General features: G+C 37.6%; 1 protein-coding gene across 7 annotated transcripts in view; it reads right to left on the reverse strand.

Annotated features, from left to right (window-relative positions):
- LOC139134953 (calcium-dependent secretion activator 1-like) overlaps window positions 1–22546 on the reverse strand; it is a 64636-nt gene extending 42090 nt beyond the window's left edge. For 6 of the 7 annotated variants that reach the window (XM_070702066.1, XM_070702064.1, XM_070702065.1 and 3 more), the window contains exon 1: window positions 21624–22524. In XM_070702066.1, coding sequence (XP_070558167.1) covers window positions 21624–22409 — 786 coding nt within the window. In that variant the 5' untranslated portion in view covers window positions 22410–22524. Of the gene's footprint in view, window positions 1–21623 lie in introns of all 7 variants that reach the window. The other variant, XM_070702067.1, reaches the window with a different exon arrangement.
- Between the last annotated feature and the right edge of the window lie 261 nt (window positions 22547–22807).

Here is a 22807-nt window from a genome sequence, read left to right on the forward strand (position 1 = left end):
ACACAACAGTTCCCAAACATGAGACTAGGTTTGCCGTTTTCAATGAAACCCCATGGTTGGCCCCCATTTATCAGTTCATAGCCTGAGTCTCACCAGCACTGTGCGCGCACCGCTGCTGAAATACTCTCTCCTATGTTATTGGCACATTCTCTATTCTTGGCTTGTTACTATACAAACACTTTGATTGACACACGCATTGACGTCACTGGGAGTTTCTCAGTTTATCATTAATGACTGTGAAATCCTTGGGTCTCGCTGAAGGAGAAAGGTTATTTTTTCCAGTCACTGAGGAATCTACGCTTTAGCTGCAAGCGATGAAATGAATACAATTTTTGCATCAATTTTTTTTTTCTTTCTCCGATATTTGATTACAAGATGGCTGCCTGTTTTGTAACTGATGGAAGATGAGTGTCTTTTCATTGTTTTTAGCTCAACAGAAACAATGAATGTAGGCACAACAGGGGGGAAATTGCATTTTAAAAATGAAAATCAATACTCGGGCTCATTTATTTTGATCTCATTGATTGCAAAAGGTAAAAATAATTTATTCAGATATGACAAGACAATGATCAGAGATTCCCAACTACAAAAAAACCTGAAAATTTAATTAACAATTTTTTGAATTTTGGTCACATCTGCTTGAATAATTTTTATCCATTTACGCATTAAGCTTTGGTGACCAAAATATTGGCTTTCAGTATATTTGAAAGCATGCTCGGTCCCAATTATGCACTGCAGGTAGCGCGTTGTGTCCTTTATGACAGATGGTTATTTTTTCAAAAAAATTACACCAATGCTCTGCATGCATCTATGGATTTTCATTGTCAGATAAATTGAAACTTCAGAGTATGGAGCTGTTATGATCGCAGTACATTAGAGATGCGATAATTGGAAACCAACCTGTGTGGGCAAGGTTATTGCATAAAACCACTGGCAATGTTGGACTGAGATCAATGGAGAAATGTTGACGAGAAGATTTCGATAATGTTCAATACAAGCACACAAATTATCCATTGCTTTCCCTCCATGATACTATTGGCTGAGTTTGGTTTTTTGAAAGTGGCTGACAAAATGAGGAGTGAGCACCCTAAGCAAATAGTTCACAAATTTAATAAAATATCATTTTTGAGAATGTTTGACCATCAAAATATCCGTAATAAATACACCTCTTATATGCATGCGATGGAAGCTTTTAGAATGCTGAAAATTATACCACTACAGTGTAATTAACTTGATAGGTGATTCTTAATAAATTCAGACTACAAATACATGAAAACAGACATGTTCTGTGATATTAGAATTGTGAAAGGAGGTAGATATACAATCCTCACTGAATATTTCGCTACGGTCATTCAGTGAATTATTTCAAATGAAATTGCTATTTAAAAAAAGTGAAAGAACTAAGACATATATAATACATTGTCATTTTTATGATAAAAATAGAATTGAAAGACTGCTTCTGAGGTTATAGAGAATCATATGCAGGACTAGATGAACACTTGAAGTTGCTGATGGAACTGAAGCAGACTGGAGGCCAAGCACTCACTCTCCACGGCAGAATTTCTAGTACACTGACAACACAACATTATTGATACAATTGATTAATAACAGAATATAATTAATCTAATATTTAAATTACATCGCCTCTTAATAATGGACAGAGATGCATATTCTTGAGAAAATATATGCTGACGACGTAAAATATTTACAATATTTCTTTTCTGTAAAATATTCCCAAGTGTAATTCTCTGGATGAGTTTATAGCCTGGATACACTTCTCTTCAATGGTCGCTGCTTAAAAATTAGGCCAAAGTAAGTAAATTCTTTGTTTTGCGTCCGCGCGAGCCTAGGTTTTGGAGATTTTTCAGAAAAAAAACACAAACTTTCCCTTCAAAATTTCGCCGTTGGTGGCGCTATTTTGTCGCAAAAACAAGTCGTGGCTTTTAACTTTGCGACGCAACACTCCTTTACGGCAGTCAGATTTCACTAATGGACCATGCGGTGACGTAAAACAGTACTCTCTATACATTTACTCCTGTCGATACTCTCAGCCTCACGCCGGGCCTCACGTTCCCGCTGTCTGTTGTGGCTTTGCCTGTTGTAGCTTTGTCGTCACGATAAAAAAATGGATGAAAGCAGGGAAATAATCGAAGTTAAAAAACAGGAAACCTTTGCACGGCAACTTGAAGGCATGGTCATTGCGAGCAATCGGGACTTGAACAGAGAGAGATTCAATCGATTGGACTTGGGCACCACGACTCAGAGAGTATGGAAGACGGAAAAATCGGAAAGTGTTTAGGCCTATCCTAGTTAATTGGTCTTTTAGGTTTGCCAAAAATGTGGTTAACTCGTCCATTTTAACTTGAAACAAAAAATAAACCAGTGATCAGTCCTGTAAACGAAAGGCCTTTACATGCTTTTTTGTTCAGTTTGGGTATGGGAAAGTGTATTAGAATCCCTCTGTGAAAGTTCGTAGCTGCTCTTGAAGGATGTCACACTTTCTGCATTAATGACATCGGCTGGTAATTTATTCCAGGTGTCCACAACTCTTGCTGAAAAAGTACTTTCTTGTGTTAAGTCGAACGGTTAGTTTATGAAGTTTCGGACAGTGTCCTTAAGTTCTCGAGTCGGCTGCTAACTCAAGTGAAAGGTCACAGTGGTCTTGGCCTTTGATAACTAATTCTAGAGTTGAATCATGTCGCCGAGAATTCTTCTTTGTTCAAGTATTATTGTCGCCGCGAATTCTTCTTCGTTCAAGTGTTATTAAACGAAGCTGTTTAAGTCTATTTTGATAATTGTATAGTGTTGGAGTTTAGGTATTATTTGACAATTTTTTTTTATTTGATCGACAATGATCGTTTGATGAGATCAACATTGTGTTTGCTTTTTTGCAAACTTATTACATTTGCTTCACGGTTTCAAGCTAGTAGATCGCCAAAGTCATTTTTTTCAGTTGTACGTCCCAGCAAAATATTGTTCATTGAGTATTTATTGAAGGGGTTGTTGTAGCCAATATGCGTCCGCCAGTGTTCACTCATTTTTTGTAGCTTGTCCAAATCAGCTTGTAGAATTTCAGGATCACTACAATTTCGCAAGGGATGATATGTCTTGGTATTTTCAGTAAATTTTTGAGCTCAGAACTAATTCAGCGCCAGTATGATTGATGTAGTTTAGAAAGAGTATTGGTCCAAGAACTGAACCCTTTGGACACCACTTGTGACGTATTCTCCATTCAGATGATGCTCCATTTATGACTACTCGCTGTTTTGTATTTGATAATCATGCTTTGACCCATTGTAGAATATTTCCATTTATGCCGTGATACTTCATCTTTTCAATCAATCTGGTGTGTGGTACTTTGAAAGTACAAGGAATATAGATGTGAAGCTTCCACCTAAATTTGGGTTTGATGAGTCTGTGTGTGGAGACTGACAATTGCGAAATGATTTCTTTTATTTGAGGGAAAGGAAAGGTGCTGGTTTTACGAATGGTCCCGAGGAAGCTACAGGGAATACTTTCGTCAATTATATCACCAAATTCTTCAATCTTCTCTCTGATGCCCCATCTGTCTAAAATTGAATGCAGAGGCTACAAGTTACCATTTCTGTTTGGTGTTTTCTTTCAAAACAGACACCTTTCAGCAAAACTATGACATTCCATCAGAGCATAGACATTACAAGAAACTTGAAAAAACGTACAAGAACTTGAGGACAAAAGACCGCTACTGTATACTGTTATAGTGTACCAATTCCTCAAACTGTCCAGATTTAAGTAATTTGATGAGGCTGTCAAGTTGCTGTGCAATGGTATTGACATGTGGACACTTTGAGTGCACAAGAAAGAAATCTAAAACTAATAAGAGACAAGCAAACGTCAAAGAATGACTTTTATTTTGATCCATTTGTTATGAAAATGCATACAGTGATCATACAGTGTGTCACACTGTGACAGGAGTGTTCATGTGGTTTGAGAAAAATTGTCCGATAAAGGCAAAAAGATTTTGTGTTAAATTTTCTGTGTGTGTTTTTTAGCCGCTTACCCGCGTACCTTTTAGGATTTTGAGTGGACGCAAAACAAAGAATTTACTTACTTTGGCCTTAGCTATTCCTCAGGTGAGAGTTTGAGAATTGAATGTGAGCATGCATGGATTTATCAGTCAAAGATCAACTGCAGACTGCCATAAATTTATTCACTGAATTTTACATTTTTATGTTCTCCTAATCGTTCGGCTCAATAGCTGGAGGAGGGATTTTCCATCACTAGAATTTAGTCTGTAGTAACACTGGCATGAGTTTTGATATTCATGAATTATTGATGGAAAAGCTGGCTCAGGCTTGCAGGTGTGATGCGATAAAAATTCTCTAATCATTCGGGAACTTTGAAGAAACTGAATAAATTGTGAAGAAAAAATTGGCATTTCATGATTGTAGATCACATAATGCTACTTATAAGTTATCCTTCATTACTGAAAATTGAAAGAGAAAATATGAAAATAAACCTTGGTGAAAATTTAATGAATTGTACGGAAAAAAATCAGTATTCACGCTTGTAGATCACATACTGCTTCCTATAGGCTCTCCATAATTACTTATAGAAAACATGTGAAAATGTGTGACAAGTTTTCAATTGTTGAATTGAATTCTTACTTCCTTCCGTTGAAGTGTCAAGCTAATCTTTGTCGCTATTTGAGTATTAGTATTCTTAATTAACATTCATGTTACAAACTTCATGCCTGAAATGAGGTTTGTGCTCACAACCGTATGAACACATTTGCTGTACATTGGAAACACAGAGCTCATCTCTGTGCAGCTATCTTGTACGATATATCAATGGACAAGCTGAACCTATTGGAATCTACATGTACATATTCATTGAAAATTGCTGGAAAAAAGTTGGTTTCAAAGAGGAGTACAAAATCAGGCTAACTTACACCATTCACTGCATAGGAAAAAAAATATTCTATTTATATCAGGCTAAACAGACAGATTGATATTTTCAATCAGTTATAAGTACTTTGACGATACATGACAGACAAACTCAACAAAGTCCTCAGGCATTCTCCTGTCACCCTGGTCGTCATGGAAACTATCTCAACAAGACAAGTTGGATTGAAAATCAGAGAGGAAAATAAATCGGTACTTGTTGGAAGTGTGATTGCTGTATGGATCTGCCTTTTTTAAACAGATTTATATATATGTAATGGGTTGGATAAAACTATAGAGTGAAAAAGACTGTGATTCATTCACGGTATGGACAATTTTTACAAATTCAAAAAAGCAAAATCCATCTGACGGCAGACCTTTGACATCTATTCTGTAAGGTCGCAGAGGTTTACTATTGAGAATAATTTCGCTGAACAGCAATATGACAGCATATTTTGCCAATGCTCATGGATGTGTGTCAATATTTGTATGAAGTAGGTCTGCAATTTATACAGGTTATGCAACACAATTTTCTCACCCACATTATCTTCACTATAGATTGGCATAGAATTCTTCTGCCATATTGTTAGTTATTGTTACGATTGTTACAATTGAAACAGAATTCAATGCCAGAAAACCAACCATTGTTCAAAACACACATTTACGACCTGAACATATTTCACTAGCAGTAACACGACACCTATAGCACCATTGTGTGCATTGGGGCTTTCATTGTGTTCGAAAACTGTTTTCATTCTGTTTGCATATTGTAGGAACAGGCTTCCCACAGAAAAATCATAAATTATCACAGCTGTTGCCATGGCAACAAATGGATGCAAAGTGACATTGATTATTTTGCCTGATCATACTCTGCTCTGTATGTAACATGTAATATTTACATGCAAATTCAGGAGAGTGGAAATATATTGTCCCCTTGATATGGTGCGTACAATTTCACAATTTAATTTTTAGAAATTTACAATATCATAAACCTAATCAAAATGCTAGCTGGACTTGATGCCACATTTTGCATGTTGAATATTTCCTTTCGCCAGAGAGTAGAAAACGTAAAAATTTTACTGGTATCTGTCGCACATCGGCATTTTTGAAAGTCAATTGATTTGAAAATCCCTATTGCAGGCCTCCTAGCCATCATGTGACAGGGATGATTTCCCAGGGTGCACTCTGTCACAATCTGTTTGAATTATTAACAGCGAAATGCCAGGCACTGAGACTCTGCTGCTGATATGACTGTTATTATCCAGAGACGGCTCAAAAACTGGGAATGGAAATTTACATGAAGCTCTCTAATGAAGACTATTCTTGTGGTACATAAAGAGGAAATTACGTTTATTTTCTTCTATCATCACTATCCAGACGATTAAAATGACACGTCCTGTCACCACAGTCCTTTAGGCAACATCTTTCACAATGGATGATTTCAAAGTAAATGAATCAACAGTTCCTTTCGGCCACAGTGTGGGACGAAAGCAGGATGATGTAGTTAATCGATTTGTCAATTTTGTCATGAATGCACTATGATTATGAGTCTAAAAGAGAGATCTGTGATTGGCAGAAATACATCATGAATGGCACAAACAAACAGAATTACGGGACATTCAATCCAAAATAATGGACAGGATATGAGATGCTGCGGATAAATACATATATTATTGACTGACATCAGCAAAATTTTCAAATGTGAAGGCTGATTTTTTTTAGTGCCACATCGGAAATGAGATGTGGCTATCATCTGATTCATTTCAGCTGTCAATCAGGAAAACTTTAGACCCTCACGATTCAAGTCAATAATTTTGATATCACCATGGTTACTGACAGCTTTTGAATGCAGGGTAATGGCCTATTATACAAACTGCATGTGTAAAATGATGCTGTTTGTTATCTCTGGAGGATGCTACATACTGAAAAACAATCAACCGCAGACTGATAAAGTTCAAAGGCCATTGCCAAAGACAAAAGGTCATTCACCTTAGAAGCCAAGCAAAAGAACAGAGAGAGACAGCAATTTCAGTGAAAGAAAGGATTTCAAAGAGAAAGATTCATCAAATCCTACATGATTTTCATAAATTTTTCAAGATGATAAATAAATGATAAAACGTCCACTCCAAGTTCCCCTCACCGATAGGCAGTCACCATGTTGTATTTTACAACCGCACTCAGTCACAGACGGAAGCGTACTGTATACACTTATACACTGTACACATTCATATTGACCTGTTCTTTCATACATCACTGATGTCAAATATGTCGGCATGGTACGTGTAAATGTTTGTACTGAGGGGAAGGGCCTCTAAAAATCAACTACCCAATACTGAGCAATTTTATATCATGGTACACATCCATTATCATTATCAATGTAAATATGATTGTGCAGATACTAAAGGGAAGTGGTCTAATGTAGAAATTGTTTGCCTTTTCAATATGATGCAGTGCTGGCAGAATATGATGTGGAAGCAGAACAAAGACCGCTATGATTGTGTCAATGCTAACCATGCTGCATCCTTTTTCAGTGTATGACTGAAACTTATGAACACAATGCAAGTTGGTAAGCTACTTGTAACGCAGTTTGAAAATGTCAAATTTTGAAAAGACTTTAATAAAATTACAAATATTTTTTGCAATAATATTGAGCATTATTTTTTCGTATTTACATTATACAACCATAAGGGATGGATTATATATATTTAAAGTTTGCCTGTCATATGTAAATCTACTTCAGAAAACTCAAGAGGGACAGAGAATTTCATATACTGACCAGGTAAAAGTTGTGATGAGAAAAGCTGAACCTTCTCAGATGAAATAAAATCACTTTCATGAAATGAAATGAAATGACAAGAAACATGCAAATACATTATGGCTGCTCATCAAATACACATTTTGGAAAGAAAAAACATTTTGACAAATATCATGGTGATGATGACTCATATGTGAATTACATTTTTTGCAGATAGGATTGTGCAGTCTAGTTGCTCCAACTGACAGACCGATACATACAATTATCCTTTTCAGGTCCAGTCCTTTGAAATCGCCGACAAATTCAAGATATGTCAGAGATCACTTGACACACACACATACGGTACAACTGTAGCATACACTAACACTATCAGGTCAACTCAATAAAATGACAATTTTTAGGTCTGATCAAGACAAGTTGGTGAAAATAAAGTTGATCATGTAAGATATATGTATGTTGAGGGGGGTCTTACAAGTAACACTGCCAAGCGTTTTCAGATACACTTTATGCTGTGTGTTAATGCTTCACTGGTTTTACGATCACCTTGATCAGACAGTGACAGATGAACTTGACAGTGGCAGGAAAAGGGATGTAATACAAATGAAACGTACTCCTATATGCAGAACACAAAGAATTATTATAACTGTGAATTGAAATCCACAACTATTCCATATTACAAGTTACCATATACATGTGATGACAGCACAATGGGAGTGTTTGGGCTGCCTGAGCCATTTGCAATCATTACAGAAACAGCCACCGATAACTCATACTTCATGAAGGTGAGAAATACTGATGACAGCGAATATCAAACACTCCCAGTAGATCATTTTTAATGACCATAGCTTCAAAGGTTTGTACATCACAACATGGACACGGCTAATTTATCAACGCAGAGAACCAATACACTATAGCATATAGGACCGATATACTATAGCACAGAATTCAAAGTATAAATGAGATAATTTATAGCCAGTACTGCCAATTTGGAGAGCTTGGAAAAGATGACAACTCAGATTATGTTAATTTGCATAATATTTTGATATTTTACAGGCTGCTGTGCGTTAAATTACCAATTTATAATTTTAAGAAAACTTGATATTTAGTATTTTTATATTACCTGCCATGCAATAATTATAATTGTCAACATCAACCCAAAATCACCTGAGTAGCACTTATGGAAAATTATCCTGTACTGTCGTAATAATGAAGTCATTGTTTTCTCTCATTTGTAGGTCTGTTAATGAATTCATCTCATTGTTGGTTAGAATGTGTTGCCCTGCATGCTACCACTTTATTGATTTAACCCCTGCGTGCCTGTTTTAGCCCTTTTAGTGCCAAAGTAAGTTTTTGTCGCCTTTGTTAAATAGAACCCAGATAATTGTTTTCAGGTCCATAAATCTGTTTTACATTTTCCCAATTTTTTTTTAATGAAAAACTGTACACTATGAAAAGTGCTGTCCATTTTGTACAAAATTATCAAAAGAGTTATAGAAAAATTAATAGAAATTGGTAAATTAATTGCTGGATTAAAAATTTTAGTGGGAAAAATTACAGAATTCAATGGTTTAACATTTCTTTGTTGCATCCTGTCACTGGCTATTGGACAAAGTTCATCCTGATTCAAATTGAACAAAAAGTTGTGGATTCATTCAGTAATTTACTCTGAGTGCAAGTTTTGATTCCCGCTCATAATTCATGCACAGCCCGCCTTGCAGTCAAGTCATCTAGTTATTTGAACTACGGTATGCAGGCAGACCTAAGACAAGGATCAACTTAAATACTAGTATATCCTGTAGGCTATAAACCCGGAATGCGAACAGACAGCAGTTGTTTCAACTAAAACCACACGAGTAAACAAACACAGAAATATGGAAGACATATTTATCATGCGCCATTTCTTCTTGTATTTGTTTGTTGTGCCACCCTGTTTTACATGTTGTTTCATGGAATACTGCATTGGTTTATGTATCTGTCCTGTCATTTATCCCGTAGGAGACTAGCTTTGAAATTGTAGGATGGATATTCACTAGTCTCACACTTTATTTGGTATTCAGCATGTGCATCAAATCATACTGAAAGCACACCTGATCTTCTGAGATTGATCATATCTTGGGAACATGATTGCATGCAACTTATCCTGCAGGCAAAGTCTGAGAGTACTTAGACTGAGTGTATTTCAGACAGCATTTTTCACTTTTGTGTTAAACAGAAAGGAATATAGCCCAGTGAAGTCGCCTGTTAATTCAATTGATGACAATTCATAGTACGGCTAGAGTCAAATATACATAACATCGAGATTAGAGTTGCTTTCTCAGTTTGAAAAATGACACAGCATGTATCAGCAAAGGTTAGGGAGCGTTCAGTTTTTACGGCTGGGGGGGGGCCGGCAAATCTTGTCGCCGGCGTTCAAAAAAATATAGACCCCCCCTGCATTTTTCGTGAAAAAAAGATGACCCCCCCCTTTGTCAGACTAAAAAATTGATGACCCCCCCCCCCCCTCCGCGCTTAAAAATAACTAAAACCCATATGTCAAATTTACCCGCATGGTTTGGATTTGAACTCCGGTACGCGGCGCACTTTATTCGTGTAGCAGAGATGCCAGTGTACAAACTTCTCAGCCACATCCATTGAAACGTCTGTTAATTAGAACGACTGTAAGGCAATTTTTAACTTCATTTCCATAGACAACTCATGTCCATGGACATTGTATAAAGTGAACTTTATTGGAGGGGTTCGCCAAAGGCAGCCCTCCGGTTAAGAGGGTCATGGGCCATTACGTAAAGTCAACTTTATTCTAGTGGGCCACCAAAGGTGGCTGCCGGTAAAGAGGGTCGATCATGGCTATTGCATAAAGTAGACTTTACTGGACAGGGCCGCTGAAGGCGCACGGCCATTAAGATTGCAGTGGGGTATTACATAAAGTCAATTTATTTGAGTGGGCCGCCGCAGGCGGCCCGCCGGTAAAGAGAGTTGATCATGGCCATTGCATGAAGTAAACCTTATTGGAGTGGGCCGCCAAAGGCGTCTGCCCGTTAAGAGGGTCATGGGTAATACATAATGTATATTTATTGTAGTGGGCCGCCGAAGGCGGCCCGCCGGTAAAGAGGGTCGATCATGGCAATGGCATAAAGTGAACTTTATTGTTGGTATTATGTTTTTGAAAATGTGGTGACCCCCCCCTTTCCTACCAGTGAAAAAGCGATGACCCCCCCTTTTGCGGATTCCAAAATTTTGATGACCCCCCCTGGATTTTGCCGGCCCCCCCCCGGCCGTAAAAACTGAACGGTACCTTAGCTTAGGCAATACTTCTGACTGTTACCACACAGTTCAATGGTTGGGATGGTGGAATATGATTTCCACGAGCAAAGTTGTGGTTTAATGATTTTGTGGCAGAGTACTACAAATGAAGGAAATTTCCTGGAGAAGAATTTGTGCGTGTCTTTCCAATGAAAGCCTTAACAAAAAAGTATGTAAATGCAAACAGAAAATTCACTTAATTGGGCCTATTAATATTATAGCAATGAGTATATCCAATGGCACGTTATATCAACGTACATATCCCATAATATGTTATAGCTCAGAACATATATCCCATAATACACTCTGTCAGCCATCAGAATTATCAAAACCCTTGAGTGTTCACACTGATGCTGATATTATCAGCTGGCACTGCAGGGATATCATGATATGAACACCATCTCTCTGTCAGTGTTGCCTTCTCATGGTAAATAATTTAACAGCCTGCTAATTACATTTTAATTATAGATCAATTGATGGCTCTACTTCTTTAATATTTGGCCAATCGTCCTTAGCAAGACCTAATATTCAAGAAAGACCCAAGAAATAAATGCAGCGTGTGTCTCCTTCCAGATCAGTTTAGATCAGTGCTTCATCTTAATTGATAAATATTAGATCTTTTTTGTAAAGGGAATAAGCCCATTATTGCTGTAAACATGGCCACTATTGCTGTCATTATCGGTACCATCACAGCCTTCTAGTTCTGCATGATTGTCATTCCTGAGATCACACAAGGTACTATCATTGTATACATCATACCCTATAGGATCATTTGCATCAGTGTTTCTGTTGCTTTCTTGTCCTCCAATGCCTTTCCCTTCTCCATTTCTTATCATATCATCAACACCACCATCATCACCATCCTCATCAACATCTTCCTCCTCCTCCTCCTCCTCTTCATCATCATCATCATCATCATCATCATCATCATCATAAAATGCGACAGCTATCGCATATGATGATATTTTCTTATTTATAAGTACCTGCTCAAAAATTTACATTGTCAAAGGCTTCTAAAAACATGGATATGACTTGTTGGATACATGACATTACTCATGCTGTGTCCGTAAATTAATAAGTTTGAAAATTGAATACCTCAATATTTTAATTCACGCAATACACTGCAGATAAATGTGAATTTCATTGAAAGACTGGATAGCTGTAGTCAAGTCTTCATAGTGCTATCATGCCAACAGTGCCAAGACAAATGGCACCTGGTTGCCATGGAAACATACCATATCATTGGCGTTCTTCAGAAAACGTACAAAACTACTCAATGAAAACATGTTATATCCAATTTAATATGAAAGGCTTGGAAAGCAAAATATCTGATATTCGGCAAATTGAAACCATACTCTATTATTTCAGCTGTACCAGTGTTCAAATTAGTGATTTCTTCAAAGATTTTTGTAGCTTATTGCAATAAGTAAATTCTGGAGCCCCTAATCAAGTTTGTCAAGCTTACAGCATCAAGTCACTTGATTTACATCATGTCTACACAAAGAAATTTAACTTAGCTTTGTTATGTTGTAAACTGAGGGTATTACGATTTTGTAACTGAATGCTGTACAGCCTAGGCACTGACAGATTACAATATTGGCATGCAGACAGTACTAAGCAAAGACAGTAAACTGACAGAGTTAGTGAGAAACAGATTCTGTGGACATTTCAAAGACAACACTATAAACATTGGGATTGCGCTTGCCTTAATATTATGATTAATGATGATGGCTAGTAGATGTTTATTTTGAACCTTATTACAAGTAAATTATTATCCAAAGGAGAGCTGGGCCAGGCATTTTGGTGGTTTTATGGGTGATGTGTAGCAGTACAGAATGCATTGATCACATGTGGCACAACAGAATATAATGATCATGTGTGGCGGTACAGAATGTAGTACGGTGATGTGTTGCAGAATAAAATATAGGTAATGTGTGACAACACAGGATATACAGGTAATGTATGGCAGTACAGTATTTATGGATGATGTATGGCAGTATAGAATGCAGAGTTGATGAATACAGAATGTAGACTTGATGTATGGCAGTACAGAATGTAGACTTGATGTATGGCAGTACAGAATGTAGAGTTGATGTGTGGCAGTACAGAATGTAGAGTTGATGTATACAGAATGTACCGGTAGAGTTGATGTAATTGTAAGGCAGTACAGAATGTACAGTTGATGTGTGGCAGTACAGAATGTATAGTGTATGTAAGGCAGTACAGAATGTAGAGTTGATATGTAGCAGTACAGAATGTAGAGTTGATGTGTGGCAGTACAAAACGTAAAGTTGATGTGTGGCCGTACAGAATGTGCAGTTGATGTGTGGCAGTACAGAATGTAGAGTTGATGTGTGGGCCGCACAGAATGTACAGTTGATGTATGGCAGTACAGCATGTACAGTTGATGTGAGTCAGTACAGAATGTACAGTTGATGTGTGGCAGTACAGAATGTACAGTTGATGTGAGTCAGTACAGAATATACAGTTGATGTGTGGCAATACAGAATGTACAGTTGATATGTGGCAGTACAGAATGTACAGTTTATATGTGGCTGTACAGAATATACAGTGGATGTGTGGCAATACAGAATGCATAGTTAATGTGTGGCCGTACAGAATGCACAGTTGATGTGTGGCTGTACAGAATGTATAGTTGATGTGAGTCAGTACAGAATGTACAGTTTATATGTGGCAGTACAGAATGTACAGTTTATATGTGGCTGTACAGAATGTACAGTTTATATGTGGCTGTACAGAATATACAGTTGATGTGTGGCAATACAGAATGTACAGTTGATGTGTGGCCGTACAGAATGCACAGTTGATGTGTGGCAATACAGAATGCACAGTTGATGTGTGGCCGTACAGAATGCACAGTTGATGTGTGGCAGTACATAATGTACAGTTGGTGTGTGGCAGTACTCAATACACAGGTGATGTGCGGCAGAACAGGATATACACCTGATATGTGGCAGAACGGAATGCATTAATGCGTGGTTAAACAAAGTAAAGTATTCAGCTGACTTGTTGTTTACAAAAGTATTCTGTGAAATATGGAAAAATCATCAAAGCATCACATGTCAACAGAACTGAATGTATTGGTATGTCTGGAAGGACACGATGTACTGATGACATTACGCAGAACAAATTTCCAACAATCACTCAATATCAATTGTTTGCACGGCTAGTGTTAGCATAGATAACACAATCTGTTGTTTCCAGGCTAACATAAACTGTATTTTGTCATTCCATTTACATATGTATTTACTCAGGCTTTCCTGGATATAAACATGTTCACAGACACAAATGTTCAAAAACCATCTACGCCTGGGTGCACACATGTGTATACAGTACATAAATTAATTATAGCTCCCAAACAAATTTGCAAAGAATGTGCAAAACTCTTACCATACATGTACAACTATCTTTCTTTCCCATGGCTGAAGATCGCGTCATGTTATAGAGGATAATAAATTGTATGGAATGTTATAAAATATCAACTGAATATATCAAGAGGAAAACTTCATTGCTTGATTTCTATTTGTCTCAATAGTATGAGGAGCTATGTTGAAAATGTGAATTTTCAGATATGTTGTCAAAATGATGAAGCGAAGACAGCTGTGATTTGAAATGGCAATTTGTAATCGTTTTCATTCATTCAGAGAAATATAGCAATGAAATGTCTCTGAAAAAGCATCCCCTTGTCTAGTCTATTGGGCCTAGGTTCAAACTGCAGTGGCAATGCTGTCCACATATCAGATCAGTTGTAACTTGTGACAAGCTATTGGTGGTAATGCAAGCCCACACACAGGAAGTACTCACTCAGATAAGAAGCCATTTTAGAACTCAAAGTTGTCACTCAAACAACCACACACTCACAGAAGATACTCTCTTGATTCTGTAAACTATGAAACGCTGCAGTAAACTATCCCTACAAACTCTGAACTGAATCAGTTTCAATAATATGTTTGTTCACTATCACATGCAATACAAAATTGAGTGCTGCCATCAAATTTACACAGTAAAAATTCTCATTTCTGCTTTATTCTATGGAACACAGGATCCAGTCAGACTGTATTTAATACCATGCAGTAATTCATTCTAGCATTTGTACACTGTTCCTTTCGAGGGCCCGCTGTGTAAATCCCCGGTGGTTTTTAGTTTAAAATGAACATACAGATACTACACTAGTACCCAAGATTGGTCAGGGATGTCTGTAACTGATGTGAAGTGCACAAATATGTACTCCATGAGGTCAACCATCTTGAATTCATCAAAGGTAGAAAAAGGTCAAGGGTTTCAATAGATGTCGTATCAACAAATCTTACGTCTAAAAACTTCCCAGCCCGGAAGTGTCAAACCAGACAAAGGTCAGCATTTCATTGTAAGGGATGCCTTAGCAGGAAACAGTTCGATTTTTTTACTAAACCACATAAAAAAGACCATCCCTGACTTCAGCTGTATGATTCCTAAATTTTATTTGTTCTGAACGTTACACTTTCAAGTATTTCCGTTAAAGTTACAATAATGTGACATCATAGGTATGCGTAATCTTCCTTTTTTCTGAGAAAAGAGGCGTGTTAATTTCCTCCATGTTCAAATACTTGACATTCATATTACTACTACTGCTACAACTACTGTATTACTTCAGTGTTTCCACAACCTTGACCCTGTGTCAGAGCATCAAGGCTAGTTTTACACGTGCAGTAATAATTTTTTGTAACTGATGAGATGAATTCTCTCCTGTCTTTTCTCTTTCCAGTCATGCCTGTATCTTTGAGTTTGTGTTGACATTGTGCACAACTATGTCTACAGACGATGGGAAGAAGCAAAGCAGGAACATTGTGAAGTTGAAGGGACGGAGCAACGTTCTCTACATTGAATTTACCTTTCAGTTGATGTACTTTGTTGAAATCATATCAACCAAACATACACCTGTTTTATAATAAAAAGAGTTTGTACCTAACCATACATGTATCTGCCACCATTTTTGAACAAATCATACCAGGCAAAAGTGTTTTGAGCTGAAGTCAGGTTGTGTTTCACTCTACTCAGAGGAGAATCCTTTTCATATCACAATATGCGGATATGACTTTTAACAAGAACCTATCATTGCATTGATGTAGAAACATCAAAGCGTTTATGAAACTTTAATGAATAACCATGAATCAGCAGTACTGCCGTTGACAGACACAAAAAAGTAGAACAAGTTACAGATAAACCACTTACAGTATCAGGTATCTGGCACATGAATGTACAACATAACACATCAGTAGCAAATGTACCGGACATGATTTGCTTGTGACACGACCCTGATCTGAGGTGACAACACAGGGGTCATCAGGTCATTGGATATCAACCAGTATGTGAACTCTTGTAACTTGAACATTGCACCAGTTTTACGGAAAGTTTTGTGGACATAGTATTCAAATAATTATGAGAATTGTACCTAAGTAGTACAAAGCATGCTTTGAATTTGTTTAAAAGTCTCTCCTTTTTTGCCGCCTGCATAACAAAGATTGGGAGGAAATATTGTACAGAAACACTTTGCATGATGGGAAAATTTCAACTTGACACACCTGTTGGTTGAAAAATTGTTTCAGATAAAAATCAAATGAGGACAGCGTTATCTTTGTTATGAACACATGTAATTCTTTTGACAGGATTGGTAAAAATGTGGCCCCCCCCCTTAAAAAAAAATAACTTGCATGCTGTCTTTAAGTAGACTATCAGTAGAAAGGCAAGGAATTTGGTAGATGATATGTTCTTCCATCTTTTGGAAACATGCACTGAAGGTCCACCTCAACATTTGAGCTTCTAGTATGTATTAGACACAATGCCTAAAAAGATCTGGTTTGTTGGGACCTGCAATCTCCTTATATTCAAATGTAGGTTACCATGTGTCACTTGACTGAAAAAAATTCAAAATACATGTGTGGTCAAGTCTAGCCAAATCAGAATGATCTTATTTCACATGATACAATATTTCAAATGCTGAAACTGTTAAAGTCTTACCAAGCACTGGTGTAGTGATAAGAATATCAGAATTTTTTTCATTTTCATCCGCAAACACAGACTTGCAAAAAGATTAACTGTCAACCCATGGATTATCAAGATATTATACAGCAGAGATGTAAAAGCAATCACAGAATCAGCAAGGTGTTACTGTGAATCTGGATAGATGATTTACCCAAATACCCTGCGTAACACTGTATGCAGTTATATTAAACAGAAAAAATTTACTGTGAAGAATGTTACAGTAAATTTGCAACAGCTGTGGATAATAACGCTGGAGACAGAAGTAAACACAACCACATGGGGTTATGGTAAGTCTGCCATGCACTCTGCAGCAGTCTGTGACCTCGTTCACCTTCTGAGGTTTTATTTACAGGGAAAGTAGCATTAAAATGCTTTGCCTTGTAAATCTACTGTATGCAAAGGGTCATATTTTGATTGTGGCTAAACAAGAAGGGGAGGGGAATGAGATAGTGTTTAGTTTTAAAAGAAATGGGGCAGCCAGGGGTAATTTTTTTCCTTTGCTCTTGTTGAGCCCAAGGAATTCTACTTGACATCTGTCAGAATATCAAATGATCATTTAATCTACCAGAAAAATGCAGTGATGAACGATGTGTGGGATACATGAAAACCATTTATTGAGTAGTGTGGGGAGTATTAGGGTTCTATGGTTGTTGAGAGAGACAGACAAGGAATGTGCAGATGATGACATTATACAAACTTAGTCCTATGTGTATGTCGCCAGTGCCTGGTTGTTGGCTATGCTGCCTCCGAGGTGGTGTAACCAATAGCTGAGCATTTGCAAACATACATGTATGGCTAACACAAACTAAGACTTATCGTTCTCTTCCACATTCAAATCAAATCCTACAATGACTTCCTGATTTACAGAGAAGCGTTTAATTTTTCAAAAAGGAACACTGGTTTCTATTCATAATTTCTAAACTAATTTAATAACCCATTTCAACTACAATGACTGTATTCACCATCAGGCTAAATCATTAATCATATTGCGACTACTCCACGGGTACTAACAATGAAATGTTTGTGTGACATCAAAACAAATGAGCACTGGTAAGATATCCTTGTTCACACAAAAACATATGACTAGCACCTTGCCAGGGCTAAAATAATTCTTTTTGAGGAATAGATTTGGTCTATGCGCACACTTCACCATTTGAAGTAAGTGACTGTCTTAAGGCTGGCATAATTACAATGGTAACAGCACCTATGATCGCTGACTGCCATGATTTGGATAGTGTATCATTGTAAGGACTTGTCTCAACTGGGAGCAAGGTTGGTATAATAACGCTCATATCCATACATAGTTATAGGCTGGCTCAAATTTTTATACGTACGACCTAAAGCCACCTCAGTGCCCGGCCCAACATGGTGTGTCCAGTGCACACTGATCATTTGGAAGACATAAAACCAACACCTATTCGGGTCTTTGACAAATTGTCAAGCATGAACCCCCCCCCCCCCCCCCCCCCCCAACTGATATGATGATGAGGTGATAGTCGTGTAAATTGTATCAATACATCCAGTTTCAAACCAGTGTTTTGATGTTTACGGAGCTCTACTGAAAACATACAGATTCCATATCACTGACTAATCATGTAACATAAACATTGTCAGTATATGATGCTCCGCACAGTTATATTCAGAATATCAATGATGACCTTGCAAGCTGACACTCCATCATGTGGATGCTGACATCCACTTTGCTATCGAAAGCACTGTGGAGTGTGTGACCTGACACTACTGACTGTTGGACACTACATGCCGCTCATGTTATGCAACAATGCGGAATGTAAAGCACCCAGTCGTCTCATCCTAGCAGACATTCAGGGCTGGGAGACCTATTGTGTTGGCATTTATGCTGACACTGCAGCCCATGCCCTGCTTTGTCAGTTTGGTGACCCAGATAGTTTACCCTTTGACTGGAGTTTGACCTAAAGCTTTCTGCCTTATGGTGACAGTGAACCAAGTTGGTAGCAATGGTGACAGTGAACAAACTTGGTAGCGACAGAATGCCAACAGAAAGATCCTCCATTCGTTCTTCTGTGACAGCTTACACTGTCAGGCAACAGTAAAGCACATCCCTAAAATATCAATGAATTTAGATCTGCGTGGCAAGGCTGTGTGTTACCAGTGTTATATGTGGTGGGAGGCCGTGTAACGCCGGTATGACACAGCCCTGCCACGCAGAGCTACAATGAATTGAGTTTCCTTATTTTTTTCACTGAAATTATGGAAGCTACCTTCTGCACAGTGTATTAGTAGGATTTGGTCAACAGTGTTTGACGATTGATACTCACTACTCAGCTCACCATGATGAGTCAATAAAACATGCAAGAATTATACTGTTTTAGAGAGGTGTATAAAATTTATGAACACTGAAATGAGATTGCAGATTCCGTTTTATTGTAAAATTGTATATAGATATTAATTATGTAAAATTATATAACCTTAAACTTTCAATTATATTTCTCTCTCAATGGGCCGTGGAGACTAAAAAATAAAAAGCAATATTGATACACAGATGCCATGTGATTTTAGTTCTGGACAATAATTAAATGTCCTATTGTTTGTTTTAGGTAATTTGCATATCAGGGAGCACAATGAGATTGATTTATGTATATTTCTGTTTAAACAATTATTTAATGATAAAAGACTTGAGTCATGGATTTAATATTTCATCGCAATGCCTTCAACATGCTTGGCAGTCTCTAATTAATGACTTTTCATTTAGATGTGGCACCTAAAAATCATGCACTGTCATTTTCGGAAAGAATGGGTCCATTTTTCTCAGACAAATATAGGTGAATACGCAATATAGAGAAAACCATCAGTTCACAAAATACAGAGTTCAAAGATGCTTGGCTAATCTTGAGATACTATATAATTTTAAATACAAGGACCACGTCTAATAGTTTGACATTCTGCCATGTTTTTTCTCTCATCAAATTCACTTACTCATGACAATGTGTGCATTAAAATTAAGCTACACCAACAGGAAGTCAAGAACTCTCCATTCATGCTGGTGAATCACTAATTTTTCTGTTACTGAATACAACAGTTGGCACTCCATGTGTGTGTGACTTGCCCTCACCATAGCAAAAAACAGGTACGATAATATGGACTCCTTGAATGGCGAACTACGAGGGACCTGTGAGGCACACAGTCATATACACACTTACATAACTGCCAGGTCTGTTAACTTCATCTAATGTATTGACTCAATTAGTTTACCAACTCATAATTCACCTTTATAAAGTACCAGAAGACAAATAGAGCTTAGTGAAATACAGATCAAAAAAGAATTTTTTCCATTTGTCCATTAAATTCAAAGCTGATATGATTGGAAAATATTGTCAGCTGGCGAGATGTTAAAAATACCTTGCATGGGCCATAAAGTCATCGATAATATTTTCTCTGTCTATTTCATGTCAGTACCATTTTTATGGGTTTTCCTCCAGTGACGTTAATACTATTGATTGAACACACCATTAATCCAAAGCAATGATGACGTAATCTCTACTAACGGTATTCATGTCGCTCATTTTTCTTCATTCTTATCTGTTCTTTTGCTAGCCAAGTTCAAGGCCCAAGATAATGATATGATTTCTGCTGGCAAAGTTATTTATCTGGAATGACACTCCACAAGGTCTCTGGGAACTAAACTGACTGGAAAATACATTGTTGAATGGGTTGAACTGCATGATGTAGTCTCACTTTTCATGGTTGTTGATGTACATGAAAGATCAGCACATATCACCACTCAGCATCCGGCTGTTTAGTGCCAGATTATTTATCATTGGCTATAGTCTCTAATTTACTATGCCATTTTGTCCTTACTATCACCGAATATTCTGCATTTTTTCTCATATCTTTATTGATTTCCTGAACATAACAGAACTCACGAGATAACACAACATCAATTCATGCCATGATGATTTGGTTCTGAGATAGCCAGTTGTTCATTTAAAAAAGTATTTCTCCATACCACCAAAAACTATGGACCATGTAAATTTGACCGAAATATTTAATAATCACCATCCATACATTATATTAACTTTGTGATCCCCCTCCTCCACCTTAAAATTGAAATGTTATATATGGGTATAGTGATACGAGATGACTGTCTGTTAAATTGAATTCAATTGTGATTGATCACCAAAGTAATCTGACATCATTTTAAAGGGTCGGCACTTAATTTGGCAGTCTAAGACAAATTAAATTATGCGTGCTTCTACTCTCTGTTTATCTCATTTCATGTCCATCTTTCTCTCTCTCTTTTCCCCATCTTACAATGTTTAGAGGGACTGTGGTTTGATGCTCAGTATTTTCAGTCGTGTATATCTATGTGTTGCCAGTGGATGGTTATGAGTGTGTAATGCCAGTGGTCAATGGGCGCCACACACAAACATTAGAAATATTAATAAAAATGTTGGGGTCAAGAATATAATTTGTTTATCATATCTATATTTACTTCTACATCCCTGAATCGCAGGAAATACACATAGGTACACAAAAGAATCCTAGCAGTAGGTAAGATTTGTTGTAATTCATTGAAGTGCATGCACGTGCAACAACCAAAAACAAACAAAATATCGCATACCAACCTGACAGGCGTTGTACAAAAGTTGGTGCTCGAACTTTTTCACGCCTAATATATTCTGAAACATTTCATAGAGTTGTTCCTTGCTTAAGATGAGCTCCGATGCAGCTGTGGCTGCAAGCCTCTGTGGTTGTTTCCTAGGATCTTCCTCACCCCTGTAAATAGCATCGAACTTTGCCATCCATGAACTCAGTACGGTTTCTTTGCTGAGACCATCAATTTCGGGCAAACTCCTAACTCTCTTCTCAATATTATTTTTGAAGACCTCCCTAAAATCATTGGAGGAACAACCTCCGCTTTGCACCATCATAGTTACACGATCACTTTTCAAGAACACCTCGAAATAGCTTTGAACGGCGTTGCAGAAGGCCTCATCGGCGACAATTTGCGTTTCACCGTTTATAAAAGCACGAAATCTTTCTTTGATGGTTTCCAGTTGCTGTTTGGTAACTTTGGTCTGGCGCCTTGCCATGTCAGTCGGTTGTTTTGCATTGAATGGGTAAGCAATACATCGCGCTACAAACACATATAATTGTAATCTTTTCTTCCTGTCTTCTTCTTCCCTTTCCAGTCTTTCGGCTTCCTCACGTTCCTTTTCGCTGATAACCGAGGGACTCGGACTGGCCGGGCGGGCAATGCTCGGACCCCGCGGCTGTGCTTGCAACGAATCGTTGCTTGAAGCACTGGTTCGGATTGTACCTGTTTGGCTGGGTACCGACAGGGTGTCTGCCGTCTCGTCTTCGAGCGTTTCATTTTCAGAATCTTCCTCACTTGACGATGGATCTAACATGTTCCCTCACTTGGACAGCCAACCTAGCGTGGAAAGGTCTCCGATCTTAAAATCTGTCGATTTAGAAAAATCGGCAACCTGCCGATATAGTAAGACCCAGAAACAATATTTTGAATATGACTGGGCATGCGCTAACTGCAAATTACACGGAATCTTGGGAAAAGTGGGAGGGACGTCAAGGTAATACGCGGAGAGTTCAGAACGAACGCGAATGTGTGAATTCTGCACATAAATTCAATGTTACATTTGTTACCTATTCACAATAATGCAAATGTGTGTATATATATTCGATAATATAAATGTAATTAACACAAAATGAGCCATTCTTGACAAATGTAGCGAGAAACAAGTATAAATAGCCAATGACAGCTAAAAAATAACCCAAACCCTTCTAGGTT

This window comes from Ptychodera flava, chromosome 6 (genome assembly GCF_041260155.1).
Source record: "Ptychodera flava strain L36383 chromosome 6, AS_Pfla_20210202, whole genome shotgun sequence".
NCBI lineage: Eukaryota > Metazoa > Hemichordata > Enteropneusta > Ptychoderidae > Ptychodera > Ptychodera flava.